Below are 15,496 nucleotides of genomic sequence, written 5' to 3' on the forward strand. Positions count from 1 at the left end.
TGCGCATCCATTTTGGAAAAAATTCAAGGCAATTTCTCACATGCCCCCAGAAAATTGCCTTGCCCCTCTCGTCACTTAATTCGAGGCCTGCTGCATACCTCCCAAATGGCCATTGGTTGATACAAATCTAGTTAATTTTTTAATTAAATATTAATTAGGGTTAGGGTTACAATGTACCATAAAAGTTGTATTAAAACAGGAGTTTCAGGCACGTGATTTGTATCAACCAATGGGATTTGGGAGGTATGCAGACCCTAGCTGCGAGTTACTTTAGTCTAGGCACCCATGGCGAGCACAGCGAGCGTAAATTTTTTATATATATATTTATCAATCGCATTAAATTGGGCGTTTGGTCAACACATTTTATTCAGATAATAGCTTATAGATCTTATATGAGCATTTTATTATAAAACAGTGCCTACACAACTATAGAAACATGGAGATGTGCACCAGAGCTCTGCTAATTCGGGCATTTTATGAATTTTGTAATTTGGGCGCTTTGCTAGGGGTCGTAATTTGGGCGCCGGTATTCTGTATGAAAAATGGCTTGGATTAGGCCCTGCAGCTTACTTTTTGGAAGTTGGATCAATCCAAGCATTTGTATTACATTATTTTTATTGATGGTGGCTGAGAACGCTAATAACATTTATCCAATATATATATGGGCGAATTTTTATTTTGTATTGCGAGTTGCGACTCTGTTGGTCGTAAGTCACAAAATACATAGAGGCAAATTTACGTAGCCTGAGTAGTCATCATGCAGTGTATTACTGTACTTTTATTATCAGTACTACATTACTTTGGCCATATCTATACTCCACATTCATGTATCTCTTATATTAATTTTTTTAGGCCTTAATTACCATGCCACACATGCATGGGTGACAGAGCAAAGAGGTACATTTGGTAGAGCTATATATTTCTACTCTTATTCTTAGTGGCAGTCATAAGCACTTGGGCCATTCCAAAAGTAAAACAACACATATTTACTAACAAATTGTGCTTCATGCACTCTATCTTGCATAATAATTCTACTTAGTTGCTGTTGAAATGCCCCTAATATGGCATCTGTTGCCATGGGCAAGCTTCTATGCATGCATGTACAACTTCCAAGAGCTAGGAGTCTTCATATCTATTGCATATGTCTTGCTTGTGTATCTGCACAGAAAGACATGAATACTTCATATGTGATCATTCTATGACATGGCCAGTGAGATGCTAGTAGTCCTAGCCTTTTATGCAAAAAATACAAATTTCTGTTAGAAATATACTAATACATTACAGTGTTGAGAAAATTTCATTGTTGGTATGTTATATCAGCACAGATTAGTGCAATTAAATATGATTCTTTTGCCCTTCAACAAGTAGCACCTTAGCATATGAATCAAAAGAAGGGAATCAGCAATTATTAAAATGCTTTACTTATTTCAGGTTCCTGTGAAACAGCGCAGTTTTGAACAGAAACTAAGAAACTGCTCCTTGAAAACTATTTAAATGCTGTATTTCTGTTACAAGTTGGTGTAGGTTGAATTGTAACCATTGAATAGGGTTTCTTTCAATTGTGAACACAGCTTTCTGAGGGTTTCCCGAACAATGACAACAGGAATGGAGGTACAGAGGTGTTTGATGGATTCCTGTGTCAGTGAGCCCCAAAGCACTGACAGTGCAATCACGATGCTACAGTTGCTGGCTAATGGGAAAGAACATCAGGACAAACAACTATGCTTTTCATGTAATGAACAGGTAAAGTGTTTATCTTGGAACATGTTATGTTACTCCTTGATTTTTAGCTCACCTTGACATCGTCAAGCTTGTCACAAATTGTCATTCATTTTGGTTTATAAATTATTATTGCGATATACAGATGGCAATCGTTTCTATAATTTACGTCAATGGTTGCTCAATTAAAACTGACTTCTTCTTACTCACTCATTTGTGTCCTTTTTTGTGGTGAACTACAGTGTCATTGACACTTTCATTAAATTGTATCAAAGACTTGATTTGCACTCGTAGCAGCACCAGATTCATTTGCTAATTGTAATTACTGGTTGAATAGCGTGTAGGTAGATGCTTTCTTTTGTCTTTTATAGTTGGTTCCTACGAGCAACATTGTAGAGCATCAGTCTGTGTTTCGTGAGGGCAGAGGAGGAAGTATTCTTCACCTGAAATGTCAACCTTGTAATAAAAGTAAGCTGTCACACAACTACTTGTTTGTCATTCGCTTATTCCTGCTATATGTGTGGATATTTTTGATGATTAATTTTGGCATATTTCAGACAACGTTTAATTATTCAACGTATGCGCATTGACCTAGCGTAATCTGTTTATACACATTTTTTTTAATTTTTAATTTACCCTATTTGAAATTCTTGCAGCAGTGTGTGTGTATGTGTGTGGACAATGGTGGTCGCTTAGAGAAATCTTGCATTCAAACCGAATGGACAGGAATGGGTTTCAACAGGTAATCTCATATTGTTAATTACATTGTAACAATTTTAGTTCCGTTTGAACCTATATTGGTGCTCACTGCCACAACAAGTCAGTGTTTAGTACTTTGGGACTTGCCCTGATTATTGACTTGCTGCCCATTTGCACAGGCATACCTCTGTATTCTGAGACCTCACATCAATTCCCCAGTGTCAGTTACAATGCTCTGAACCAATTCTGCACTGCAGGTACAAACATTCACAGAAAGAGTCATTCTGCATACTCTGAATCGCATAGTGTTCAGGGAGCAAGAGCAAGATGAGGACACAGTGGCTGTGTTCCTACCAACCCCAGCTGAGGAATTCGCAAAGCTTATGTGGGACGAGGGGGAAGCTGTGGGCTTTTACACTGTCAAAACCAAAGGTAAGTTCCTGAAGGCTTTCAGTCATAGTTGAGAGTTTTCAAGTTGTGTTGTCTTGCACAGCAAGTATTTTTATGTGGATATGTTATCATCAGACAAGTAGGCTCAGTCACTGTGATTGTGGAATGCTGACTTTCCAATCATTATTACACATGAAAATTGCAGAAGGTTTACAAAAAGCATTCACTCAGGTTATGAACTAGGTTATGAGGAAACATTTTGCGACATTTTAAATTTTTAGTTCATTGATTTTGGTTGTTACATATTAACTGTATGTCCATTCCCTTGATTAGGAAAGGTGTATGAATCTTCATTCCACGAGAGGTATACAATGCCTGTCGTTGACATCATATTTGTGCGCAAGAAAGGCAGGGGTCTTGGGTTTGGAGAAAATCTGCTTAAGGACATGGTATCAATGTTTCCAGTTGAAAACTTTGGGTTTAGCCATCCAGTGTCTCCTGCAATGTATCAAGGTACGTTTACAAGCAATAAATACTACCTTTATTTTTAATTGCTGATTGTATCAAATTGTATACATTGCTATGTGCAAGTCTTTAATTTATGAAGGCTTTTCATCGAAACTTGAACAATAAACAATTGGTCGGATTATAGTATCTTCTAATGTTCTCTAACTGAATAGCTGCTAGGTAATTTCAGTATCGACATTATTAGGTTATTTGTCATTCATTATTCTTCATGTTATTCTTACAGTTCTTCTTCGATACCTGCACTCACGACCCCACATGCGAGATCGCATCTGGGTCACTACCTACACAGGCGACGAAGGATATCGACGCAATGTGTGGCTACTTGTGCGCCATCTAGCAACAAATGTAGACAGCACGGATTAAAAGTGAGGTGGTTTAATGAAGAGTGTCATAGTATCGATTGTATCTAGTCTATCTTCATAGTCTATATTATGACACTTCTGATGTAATGACACCATCATGGTTTACAACACCATTGTAGGTAATGAACTGTGTGAGAAAATTTGAAACAACTAGACAGACATTCAAGGGTAATTAGAGTGACATGAGATTTTCCCCCCTCGGGTCCTGGGATCGAAAATGCCACTAGTGATAATACTATTGTACTGCAATGACTTGTTGTTTTCATTACTATTCTGTATTGATCATGAAACATTTATTACACTGATATGTGATCAGGTTTTTAACCTCCCGAGAGGGTTAACCTTTAATTATTATTTTTTGTATTATTTCCAAAATAAATAGCTTACAGTATTTGTATTCAATATGGAAAACATACTAAATTTCAACATAGTGACCAACAGTGGAAGGTCAGTGATCAACATTTGTATCTGTGATCTACCAATTCCATGACTTTATTGTAAATAACAAAATTGTCTTTGTGGTGAAAGATGTCAAGGGGAGTAATGGCATGATTTCTCAACTCAAATAAATAGCTTTTTTTATTCACTCTCTTAAGAAGTGAACAAAGAATGCTAGGTTTTAACTGGGTTCCAGGCAAAATACAATATTTTAAAAGCCAAAGTTTCCGAATGAAAACTGTTCAAAATGCATGCAGTGTTTAGACTACAATGATTTGTTTTTATATGCATTCCGCCCCATGTTTTATGAGGATTTCTTATTTGAATTTGCTAGAAAAACAGCAATAATAACTATTAGAAAGTGTGTCTGACCAGGAGAGATACTTTCCTTACAATAACGACAGGCTTTGATTTGAAATATGTAGTTTAAGTCAAAAAGAGAAATATGAAAATAATTTTCCATAATTTTCCTATGGTTTTAATTTGTATTGCGTTGTTATTAATGCATGTTTATTTCTGTTATTATGAGAGTATAGTAATTTATTACATGTAGAATATAATACATAAGTTAAGTGTCCTGGTTTAATATGGCTTTATTATATTAAAAATACAGTTTAAATAAATCTATAACATTTTGTGGAAAATTATAGATGTGACGATATCAACTGTTTTCTTGTCTATTAATTAACAAACTTTTCTGTTTTGCTTTTAATCATACATTGTTATAAATGTGACAAATAAATAACCATAGTTAAACCACAGACTAACGAATACATTAATATATTCGTTAGTCTGTGGTTATACTCTGCAGATGTGAAATATCACAGGCTACTCAATACATATCATATCACTGAGCATGAACCAGGAACCATGAATCTTCCTGGAATAGCAGGCAGTGGGATTGTTCCGTCTATTGAGAAAGTGCATTTCAATATTGCAAGATGTTGAAGTGGAGTCGTACATAAATAATTTTGCAAGTTATTTTTTCACAAAACAACATTGCTGTGCACGATACTTTCAGTCAGAGTCATGGTTATTCTTCTTGCTTCTCTCATGTTATCCACAACATGCACGTTTCACGCAACATGCAAATTTCACTAGGCCATTTATATGTTGGTATTTTGCATTTAAACTTTAGTATCTCAGTGTTAACATGTTAAAAGGCGCTCGCAAGTTTTACCCAATAAAAATACAGTCACGGAGTTTTTCACTCTTTGTAAATAAATATTAGCATTATCCTTATTTTGCATTACTATATCTGTTTTATGCAAATAAGCGATTGCAATCATGTATTTTCTAGAACGAGAGCTTGGCGTCCACACATTCTGAATCCACCTGAGTTAGGATTTTCAACTAAGCTAAATTATATTTCTATAAATTGAGAGTTTGAGGATGTAAATGACGCCGTTCATGCTTACTTAGTATAACAGTAATAATTTTGTATCACAAATGTACTCCTCATAAAAAGTTGACAGTCAGTTTAACTGTTCACCTGTTGTGCGAGAGGCTACCCAGCTAGGATGCTACAAATAGGTGTCTCCCTCCATCCAGCTCCATATGAATTCTGAATTGGCTGTTGTTGAAGCCCTAGAATTGTCAGGGATTTCACATAAACCAAGCGTCTTTGCTACAGATTCAATCGACTATTCGCCTGAGTTGCACCTTTCTTACGTGCAGGCAACTCGCTCTAATTATAGACACAAGAAGTTAAAAGCGCCGATAAAGGAAAGATTCAGAAGGAATAAGCGATGTAGTGGGAAATTCGCGCTTACGTTACAAAACTCAGTAGAGAGTTTGCATTCCCCTGGTGTTCGGGGGTGGGAGTCCCGGAATGACCGGCACGGCATATGAGGGCGGCTCCCAGCGGCGCGGCTTGCTCTCGTACGTGTCACCGGGGAGCCCATCCGGGATGGAGTCGAAGGCGTCGTAAGCTGATGGGGTCGCATGCCCTTGAGGCGCGTAGTGACCGCTGTAAGCACCTCCCATCGACTGCGGCGGTGCTGTCGGTACGTAACCCCCGCCTGCCTGCACTGCTAGCGAGAAGCCGTCCTCGTAGGGGTTTGGTGTGTAAGCGGGATGGCCACCGTAGTAAACAGGACCCGGTTGATTGGACGTGGGCGTGTCCTGGTATGGGGGTGGAGAGTAGTTGTTAGGGACGCCCTTGTGTAGCGGGTGCGCGGGAACCGCTTTCGGGCCCGTGTAAGTGGGATTCACGAACGACGAGGGTCGTTGCTCTGGAGAGCTGTGAAAGAAAGAGAAAGAAGGCGATATAGATCTACAGAGACAGTAAGAATGAGACAGTAAGAATAAGAGTATACACAGTGAAGCATATGCACGGCGCTAAGCGGTAGAGTTATTCAGTTGACAACTATTGCGTCTTAATAGCTTTAGATATCTGTGGGTTTACCATAAAAGGTTCAATAAACATGTTCAGAATAACTTCAAATGAGTTCACTAATGAATTACCTATACTGTGCGCCACCACATTTAGCAGTGAGGAATTGTGCTCGATTACTACGCAATAGATGTGGAAAAATAGATAATATGCTGTTACTTTACAAGTTATTCACCTTTAGATGTACACAAAATATATCGTCACTAGTTGTGATATATCTTTGGATATACCTACGCAGTTTTAAGTTAACTTTTACGTTTTATATGGAAAAGGTGCGGTTGATCACAGCTGCGGATTTCTGTCACGTGGTTAATTATGTTCAACAACACCTAAGGCCGTATACAATGTATTCATATATACACATTGTATACGGCCTTTAATAACACGATTAAATCGCGCCCATAAAAGGAGAGCGCTTCGCCACGTAGCTCTGCTAAGGCGACAGTGGAGAGGCGCCTGCTTCTTGTGACAGTGACATGTCACATTATGGGTCACAGCCACCTTTCCTGCTGGCTACACGCACCTGTTATGTGGGCCAGCTCCGGCTTGTGGAAGTCTGCAAGAAGAAAACAGGGTGGAGCTGACCTAGTCTGCCCGATAGACGAAGTCATATATCATATGCGGATCTCTTCTTCAACGGTGTTTACCATAATACACACAACCCTCGCCGTACGTAGTGTTAGTGTGTGTGTGTGTGTGCGTGTGTGTGTGTGTGTGTGTGTAACATATCTTTATATGTATAAATAAGCCGCGCGCCGTCAGATGCCGAAAGCTAGCTCCACAATAGTGGGGCGGAGGCATCTCGCAGGGGTGACATCTCTATATCGTCTACGTACAGGCTCTCCCGGTCGTCGAACACCGGCGTGCGCTTGTAATACTTGGCCAGCTTCGTCGCAAAGATCACCGTAGGGATGAGCATCACAGCACACCAACCGAGGCAAAACCAGCTAGCGTTCTGCAGGGAGAAATATTCAACATTGCACGGAGATCTATGCGCGCTCTTCTAAAATGTTTTCGAATTGTATTGGAGGTGTGTGCTTGATTAATGAGTCGACAGCTCAAATTTTTACAAGCCATGCATTGCGCTGCAGAGGCGGAACCGATTTTAGTAGGAACTTGTGCATGAGTAGACCACACACTCATACAACACATACAAACGCACGCGCACGCACACGCACACGCACACACGCGAACACACACTCATACAACACATACAAACGCACGCGCACGCACACGTACACACGCACACACGCGAACACACACTCATACAACACATACAAACGCACGCGCACGCACGCGCACACGCGCACACGCGAACACACACTTATACAACACATACAAACGCACGCGCACGCACACGCACACACACACACGCGAACACACACTTATACAACACATACAAACGCACGCGCACGCACACGCACACACACGCACACACGCACACAGCGAACACACAACTCATACAGAGAGATACAAACGCAGCGCCACGCACCACGCACACACGCGAACACGATGCTCATGACAACACGAGTACAAACGCGGTCACGCGCACGCAACTCCGCACTACGGACCCCAGTGCGGTACGCGAAAATCACAATGGCGACTGCACGCGCAGACGGCGTACGATCATACCACACACACAGCAGAGCACACGACGACAGCAGCAAGGCGGGGAAGGTTGGGCACACGACAGCAGCGCACAGTCGACACACAGGCACACAGGATGGGTGGGGGAGGGAGTCACACCAACCGCACGCCAATGGCACGCGAAGCTCGCGCGCGAGAGGGTGGGTGATGGGTGGAGGACAGTGAAAGGGAAGGGTTGGGTTGGATGGAGGAGCGGCGCCACAGATAGGTGCATACACTGCATGATGTGATTTAAGAGGAAATAGATCATTTCTGCGTGGGCATGGGCAGTTTTTTCCAAACTTTACACAAAACGATATACCAAATGTTTAAGATCTCCAAGCATTCTACAGACAATTCATTATAATTTATATAGCGATAATATATTGAGTATCAAACAGATGAAAGAAGTACATTATATATGTTATAATATCATTATGATATAATCTTAGTTCCTTACGAAATGGGATGAATGAAATCTTTGCCAGGCCACTGTAATTGATTGTCTCAATGGCATCCCGCTACGAGGGGGCGACACTTGCCAACTGTTATTTCTTCATCTTAAAACAGATCGGGTCGAGCATCGCATGCATAAGGACCGCGCTCAGTATAGAGGACATCGAGCGGGCCGCTATGAGGTTAGAGAGACCCATCTATGGTTATATTTATTAGTTCGATGATGTTATAGGGTGAGAGAGGAAAGCATGTTCTAGTGTGGAAAAGATGGCGGGTGAATAATGATCGAAGTAGTGAGATAACATAGTACATGAGGGGGGGTTGGGGCGACAGGCATCCTTCCTGGAGACGAGAACATGACGTGGGTGGGCGCGTAAATAAGTCGCGAGAGGCGTGGGTAGTTGCCAGTAGTGGTGCTTACGCGGTCAGATTGATAGAGGAGAGACAGTGAGAGAGAAGAGGATAAGCTAATAAGAGGGGGGAGTCAGAATGAGTAAGCGATGTGAGAGGGGAGGCGAGGACTCCGGGTACCAGGACGTGCGGATGAAATGTTATGGTGAGGGGAGAGCTGGGGGGGCAGAGACGGTTGTAGAGGCGTGCGCGCGCTCGCCGGCGGTGAGTAATAGGATGTGAGTTGACAACGGGAGGTAAGTTCAGTTGTTACTCCGTTAGAGAAGTATGGCGCATGTTGAGGGGCCGAGCGAGTTGGTAGCTGCGGGGCTTGAGGGAGGTGAGTACACGAGAGGGAGGTTATGGAGCTGTCGGAGGTTGAAGAGAGTGCGCGCGGGTACGCGGATTGAGAACCAATTAGGCAGACAGTAGTGGAGTGAGGTGGAGATTATTCTTGGAGATAAAGTCAACTATTTCGAGGTGTATTGTAGTTGGAGAAAAGAGTAGAGGCAGGGAGGGTGTAGCTCGCGAGGGGATCTGAGAGGTATTAGGGATAGAGTTTTAGCTGGAGTACGACTGAGACGGCTTACGTCTGAGCAGCTGGTTCGGCAGTCAGAAGGGGATTTTTTCGGCGTTGTAGCAGGGCAGTGACTCTCACTACGGAGGGGTAGAGTCGAGGAAGCAAAATATGTGAGAGTCGGCGTTGTGTAGCGCGGTGAGCAAAATGATTTACCTTTACTAGTGCCTGGAGAAACGAGGGATGCAGTGCCGAGGAAAGGGAGTATGAGGCGGCCTCAGTGCGTCGCGCGGCATGCTTTCGTCCACTAGTGGCGTCTACTGGCACGGGCCTATGTATAGAAGGAAATCACGTAAGTGTTAATGATCACTCAACCGAGCAACAATTCATAAGAGTAGCAGGCCTATTGTTTTGACAATCCAGGGTGGATTCTGTCGTATGTATTGACTGTGGATATTCTGAGAGTTCTTTGAGAGTGAGGCGGAGTAATTCGTGCTCGCAATTGCATGATCGTAACCCGTTAAAGATTTCCTAAGGTTGTCTCTAGTGAGCCTCGAGTATAGAGATATAGAGAGACAGTGAGTGTGAGTAGAGACTGGCGGGTCTTATTAATGAGGAATATGACCTTGCTAATGTGGTGGAGCGGTATAAGGACGCATTGTAAAGCTGTGGCCGCGCCGTATAGCAACTCGAGACGGCTTAGTGACCCAAGCGATGGATGTATATAAACAGAGTAAAAGCATACAGGGAGAGTGGTGGTGTAGGGCAGAACGAAAGACGGCAAGTATGTCGTCGTATTGCGTAGTGGCAGATGGCGTGGTGGAGCACGTGGGCGCACCGGTAGGGTCCTGCGTGTGTGGGGTGAGTGGGTCGGGATGAGGATGTGTGGCGTGATGAGTGCCGTCTCCGTGTCCGCCTCTAGCGCGGTCGCATATGACGTGGTCTCGCATATCACGGTTAGTGCTAGCGCAGGAATTCTTAGACTGTCTGCTGCACGTCGCGGGGACTGCGGACGGCCGCTGCAGTCGTCGATTTCCATCAGCAAAGCTGGCGACTTAGTCCCGATGTGATATCTTGGCTCCAACTGTTAAAATCAGGGAAGGGTGGAAATGAATCGTTGAGCGTACATTGCAGTTTCGAAGTCCGATCGTCATTTGCTTGGCTTTCAATGCTTGCAATAGCAACACTTGTTGCAGATCGCTTTAACTTTGTTGCAGGAGGGCGTTCACATTGTTCAATGAGCTGAAGCAGCTTGTTTGGCGAGGATGCGGCTGTCGCCAGGTTTGGACTGTGTGCAACTGGCGGCTTATCACATTGGTTTGCAATCCGCTTACACTTGTGTTGGCAATGCTTTACACTTGTGCAATAGCGTTCACGTCTTGTTGCAATAGCGTTTTCATCGTGTTTGCCAATTCGCTTTGACATCTCGTTGGCAATACTCCCTAGTTGGCAAATAGCGTTAAATCACTTGGTTGCAATAGCTTACACGTGTTGCAATAGCTTACACGTGTTGCAATAGCTTACACTTGTTGCAATCACTTACACTTGTTGCAATCGCTTACATCTTGTTCCGGAGGCAAGTCGCTTACACTTGTTGCAATCGCTTACACTTGTTGCAATAGCTTACACTTGTTGCAATAGCTTACACTTGTTGCAATAGCTTACACTTGTTGGGATAGCTAACAGTTGTTGCCATAGCTAACACTTGTTGCGATAGCTAACACTTGTTGGGATAGCTAACTAGTGGCTACTCACCAGAATTTCGTAGGCAGTCGTATCAAGCTTGCTCAACACCTCATTGAATTTCTCCAGCTGCTCTTTCAGCTCTGGTGTTAAAATACTGACGGTTGTCAGGTCGATCTCATCAGTAACTGCCTTCACTAGTTCATCAATATCTACCATCTGCGGGCAAAATATTTGATTTGTTAGTAAGATCATGATTGCAGACAGTATCGATACGTATAAGAAAATCGACAACGGCGACGAAAATAAGATGACGATAACAACTACGAGATCGACGAATTGAGATATTGATCAGGAAAAAGATATAATCACGAGAAATGAGAATCACGTAGTGTAGAGTTAGTTATAAATGTAGCGAATCCATATGGTCTTATCGAATGTACTATACCTCTGACGGATCTGGTAAATCATTCAGGTCGTAGACGTTGTCTAACTTTATGACATCCCATATTGCCCTGTTGTCCCTACACTCTCTACAGAGAGAAAAAAACACGACAATAATAAGATGCCGACTCAGACGATAATGGCTGCACACCATAACTGTCTTCATAATTCGATTCGTAATCATCGGTTTAATTATTGGCTGTATCGTTCGCTAATGTAACCTCGATCTCGATGACATAGTTAGAATACGGTGACCTTCTGAGTGAGACCTACTGAGACCTTCTAGTAAGCTGACCTTCTCTCGGTGAATGCTTACTTGAGGACATCCGTGATGCGCAGCACGATGCTGCCGTCGTCGTACACAAGGTAGCTAAGCATGTACTCGTCGTCCTTCAAGTCGGTCATCAAGGGCGTCCCCGGCACATCTACCAACTATACGAATTACTTCTATCTTAACATAGATGAAAGGTAGATGTAGTTAATATGGGTAGCGGTGGGTAGCGGATGTAGGTAGAGGGTATATCTTAACACAGATGTAGGTAGGTGTATAGTTAACATAGATGTATAGATGTATGTAGATGTAGTTAACATAGATGTATAGATGTATGTAGATGTAGTTAACATAGATGTATAGATGTAGGTAACACACACACACACACACACACACACACACACACACACACGCACGCACGCGCATGCACGCACACACGCCCACAATAGGTGCATACACATGATGTGATTTAAGAGGAAATAGATCATTTCTGCGGTGCATGCGTTTTTCAAAACTTACACAAACATATACCAAATGTTTAAGTTCCAAGCATTCTAAGATCATTTCATTATATTTATATACGATAATATTATGAGTATCAAACAAATGAAAGAAGTCAATTATATATGTTATATATATCATTATATATAATTACTTACGAATGGATCGATGAAACTTTTGCAGGCCACTGTATTGATTGACTCAAATGCATTCCATAAGGGGCGACACTTGCCAACTTTATTTCTTATCTAAAAGATTGTCAGAAAGCATCCATGCAATAAAGTTCTACACGCGCTTCAGTAAAGACACACGCTATATATAGAGAGACACCATTATGTTAAGTTCTTGATTTGTTCGATGATGTTATATCGACAACAATTGAAAAAGAATATCGAGTATTATACATACAACATCTTCTAAGTGCACAACATACTGGTCGCCGTAATAAATCAACCTGGTTCCATAGTCTTCTACGCCCTGGAACACAACGCATAATATAAAAACTATATACACTAATACCCCGTACAGACTACGAATTTTATATGGTACTAAACTAGCGCGCGTTAGACGCGCGCTAAAATTCGTAGTCTGTACGGGGTATAAGTTCAGTTGTTACCGGCGCATGTTATCGGCGTGCTGTCGCACGCAGTAGGCAAATCGGACCCAAAAAAACCGAGCGCGCGTATGAAAACAGTAATTAGGTATTACTAAACGTTCAAAGTTTACAACGTTTTTTGAAGAATCCCGAGCTCTTAACCCGAGTAATTGTAATGGAAGGTAATTTTACTGAAATACATCTACGTTACAGCTCGGTTCGCCAGGTGAAGGATTTCTTCGCGTTGTAGCACAGAAGTAGACTCCTACGGGAGTCGGAGAACAAAATATCTGAATCCCTTTATAGGCGCGGTGAGCAAATGATTTACCTTACTGACGATGTCAGTGCCACTGGTCTGTATTATATCCTCAGTATCCTCCATGCTTTCCGTCACTGCGTCTACTGCAGCCTATGTATAAAGGAAATACACGCAAGTGTTAATGATCACTCAACCAGAGCAACAATTCATATAGAGTAGCAGGCTATTTTTGACAATCCAGGGTGGATTCTGTCCGTATGTATTTGACTGTGAAATTCTATTCAACTTTCGACGAGTATCACAGTAATTCGTGCTCGCATGATGATCGTAACCCGTTAAATTTCCCTAGGTTTTCCCACCGACTAAATAAAAACCAATTGTAACTATATATAATGTCTTTATAATAGAATATGACCTTGCAATGTGGTGGGAGCGTAGAACCATTTAAGCGCTCCCGGCGCGTTACATCAACGCTTAGTGACCCAACAGATTATATAACAATAAAAGCATACAGGAATTCGTGTGGGTGAGAAGAGGCGAAGTATGTCGTATTGCTAGTCAGACCTTGGTCGAGCACCCACCGGTAGGTCCTGCGTGTGTGTTTCTAGTGTCGGTATTTGCGAGAGTGCCGTCTCCGTGTCCGCCTCTAGCGCGTCCATATACGTGGTCTGCATATCACGGGTTATGCTAGCCAGGAATTCTAGACTGTCCTGCACGTCCGGGGACTGCGACGCCGCTGCATCGTCGATTTCATCAGCAAAGCTGGACAGACTTAGTCCCGATGTGATATCTTGCTCCAACTGTAAAATCAGGGAAGGGTGGAATGAATCGTGCGTATTGAGTTCCGGAAGTCGACGTCATTGCTTGGCTTTCGATGCTTGCAATAGCTAACACTTGTTGCAATCGCTTACACTTGTTGCAATCGCTTACACTTGTTGCAATAGCAACACTTGTTGCAATAGCTTACACTTGTTGCAATCGCTTACACTTGTTGCAATCGCTTACACTTGTTGCAATAGCTTACACTTGTTGCAATAGCTTCACTTGTTGCAATTAGCGTTCACTTGTCTTCTCTTTTTTTTTCTCTTTGCGTTCTGTTTTTTCTTGCCAATCGACTTACACTCGTTGCAATAGCTTACCATGTTGCAATAGCTAACACTTGTTGCAATAGCTTACACCCGTGTTGCAATAGTCATTACCACGATTGTATGCAATAGTTACACTTGTTTGCCAAACACTCTACACTTGTGCTAATGCTTACACTTGTTGCAATAGCGTTCACTTGTTGCAATAGCTTACACGTGTTGCAATAGCTTACACTTGTTGCAATCGCTTACACTTGTTGCAATAGCTTACACTTGTTGGCGCATTAGCTAACAGTTGTTCCATAGCAACACCTTGCTTGGGATAGCTAACCACCTTTGTTTGGGATAGCTAACGCTAGTGGCTACATCACCAGGACTTTCGATAGACAGTTCGTTTAATCAAGCTTGCTCAACACCTCAATTGAATTTCTCCAGCTGCCGTTTCAGCTGCTCGGTTGTGTAATAATACTGACGGTTTGTCAGGGTCGATCTCATCAGTTGTACTGCCTTCGGACTGTTCCAGTTCAATATCTTACACATCTGCGGGCAAAAATATTGATTTGTTAGTTAGATCATGGATTGCAACAGTATCGATACGTATAAAGAAAATCGCACAACGGCGACGAACAATTAAGATGACGATAACAACGGTACGAGGGATCGACGATTGATGATAGTTGATCAGGAAAAGCAGGTATAATCACGAGAAAATGAGAATCAAGTAGTGATAGAAGTTAGTTATAAATTGTAGACGAATCCATATATGGTTTTTATCAATGTACTATACCTCTGACGGATGTTGGTATAATCGATTCAATTGGTCGATAAGACGTTGTCTAACCTTTATGACATCCCATATTTGCCCTGTTGTCCCTACACGTCTCTACAGAGTTAAAACAAAACGGACAATATAATAAGATTGGCCGACTCAGACGATAATGGCTTGCACACCATAACTGTCTTCATAATTCGATTCGTAAATCATGCGGTTTAATTATTGGCTGTATCGGTTGTGCTGTATATAACCTCGATGCTCTCGATAATTTCACATGGGGCTTTGTAGATACGGTGACCGTTCTTGAGGATAGAGACCTATACTTGCAGACCTTCTAGTGAGCTGACCTTGCTCCACCCGGTG

At 42.2% G+C, this 15,496-nt stretch overlaps 2 protein-coding genes across 3 annotated transcripts in view; one reads left to right on the forward strand and one right to left on the reverse strand.

The window, feature by feature from the left end:
- Positions 1-4,797, forward strand: part of LOC106814702 (protein FAM169B-like) — a 6,543-nt gene extending 1,746 nt beyond the window's left edge. Inside the window, exons 1-7 of one of the 2 annotated variants that reach the window (XM_014819050.1) lie at positions 863-897; positions 1,572-1,743; positions 2,091-2,187; positions 2,376-2,461; positions 2,676-2,850; positions 3,142-3,321; positions 3,560-4,797. In XM_014819050.1, the coding sequence (XP_014674536.1) occupies positions 878-897; positions 1,572-1,743; positions 2,091-2,187; positions 2,376-2,461; positions 2,676-2,850; positions 3,142-3,321; positions 3,560-3,699 (870 nt within the window). In that variant the 5' untranslated portion in view covers positions 863-877 and the 3' untranslated portion in view covers positions 3,700-4,797. Of the gene's footprint in view, positions 1-862; positions 898-1,571; positions 1,744-2,090; positions 2,188-2,375; positions 2,462-2,675; positions 2,851-3,141; positions 3,322-3,559 lie in introns of those variants that run through there. The other variant, XM_014819049.1, reaches the window with a different exon arrangement.
- A 1,121-nt stretch (positions 4,798-5,918) lies between these two features.
- Positions 5,919-15,496, reverse strand: part of LOC106814699 (prominin-1-like) — a 24,041-nt gene continuing 14,463 nt past the window's right edge. Inside the window, exons 14-20 of the mRNA XM_014819046.1 lie at positions 11,964-12,079; positions 11,652-11,736; positions 11,276-11,422; positions 10,359-10,604; positions 7,368-7,486; positions 7,055-7,087; positions 5,919-6,378 (exon numbers count right to left, since the gene is read on the reverse strand). Of these exons, the coding sequence (XP_014674532.1) occupies positions 5,919-6,378; positions 7,055-7,087; positions 7,368-7,486; positions 10,359-10,604; positions 11,276-11,422; positions 11,652-11,736; positions 11,964-12,079 (1,206 nt within the window). The remainder of the gene's footprint in view (positions 6,379-7,054; positions 7,088-7,367; positions 7,487-10,358; positions 10,605-11,275; positions 11,423-11,651; positions 11,737-11,963; positions 12,080-15,496) is intronic.

This window comes from Priapulus caudatus, unplaced genomic scaffold (genome assembly GCF_000485595.1).
Source record: "Priapulus caudatus unplaced genomic scaffold, Priapulus_caudatus-5.0.1 Scaffold965, whole genome shotgun sequence".
NCBI classification, from domain to species: domain Eukaryota; kingdom Metazoa; phylum Priapulida; class Priapulimorpha; order Priapulimorphida; family Priapulidae; genus Priapulus; species Priapulus caudatus.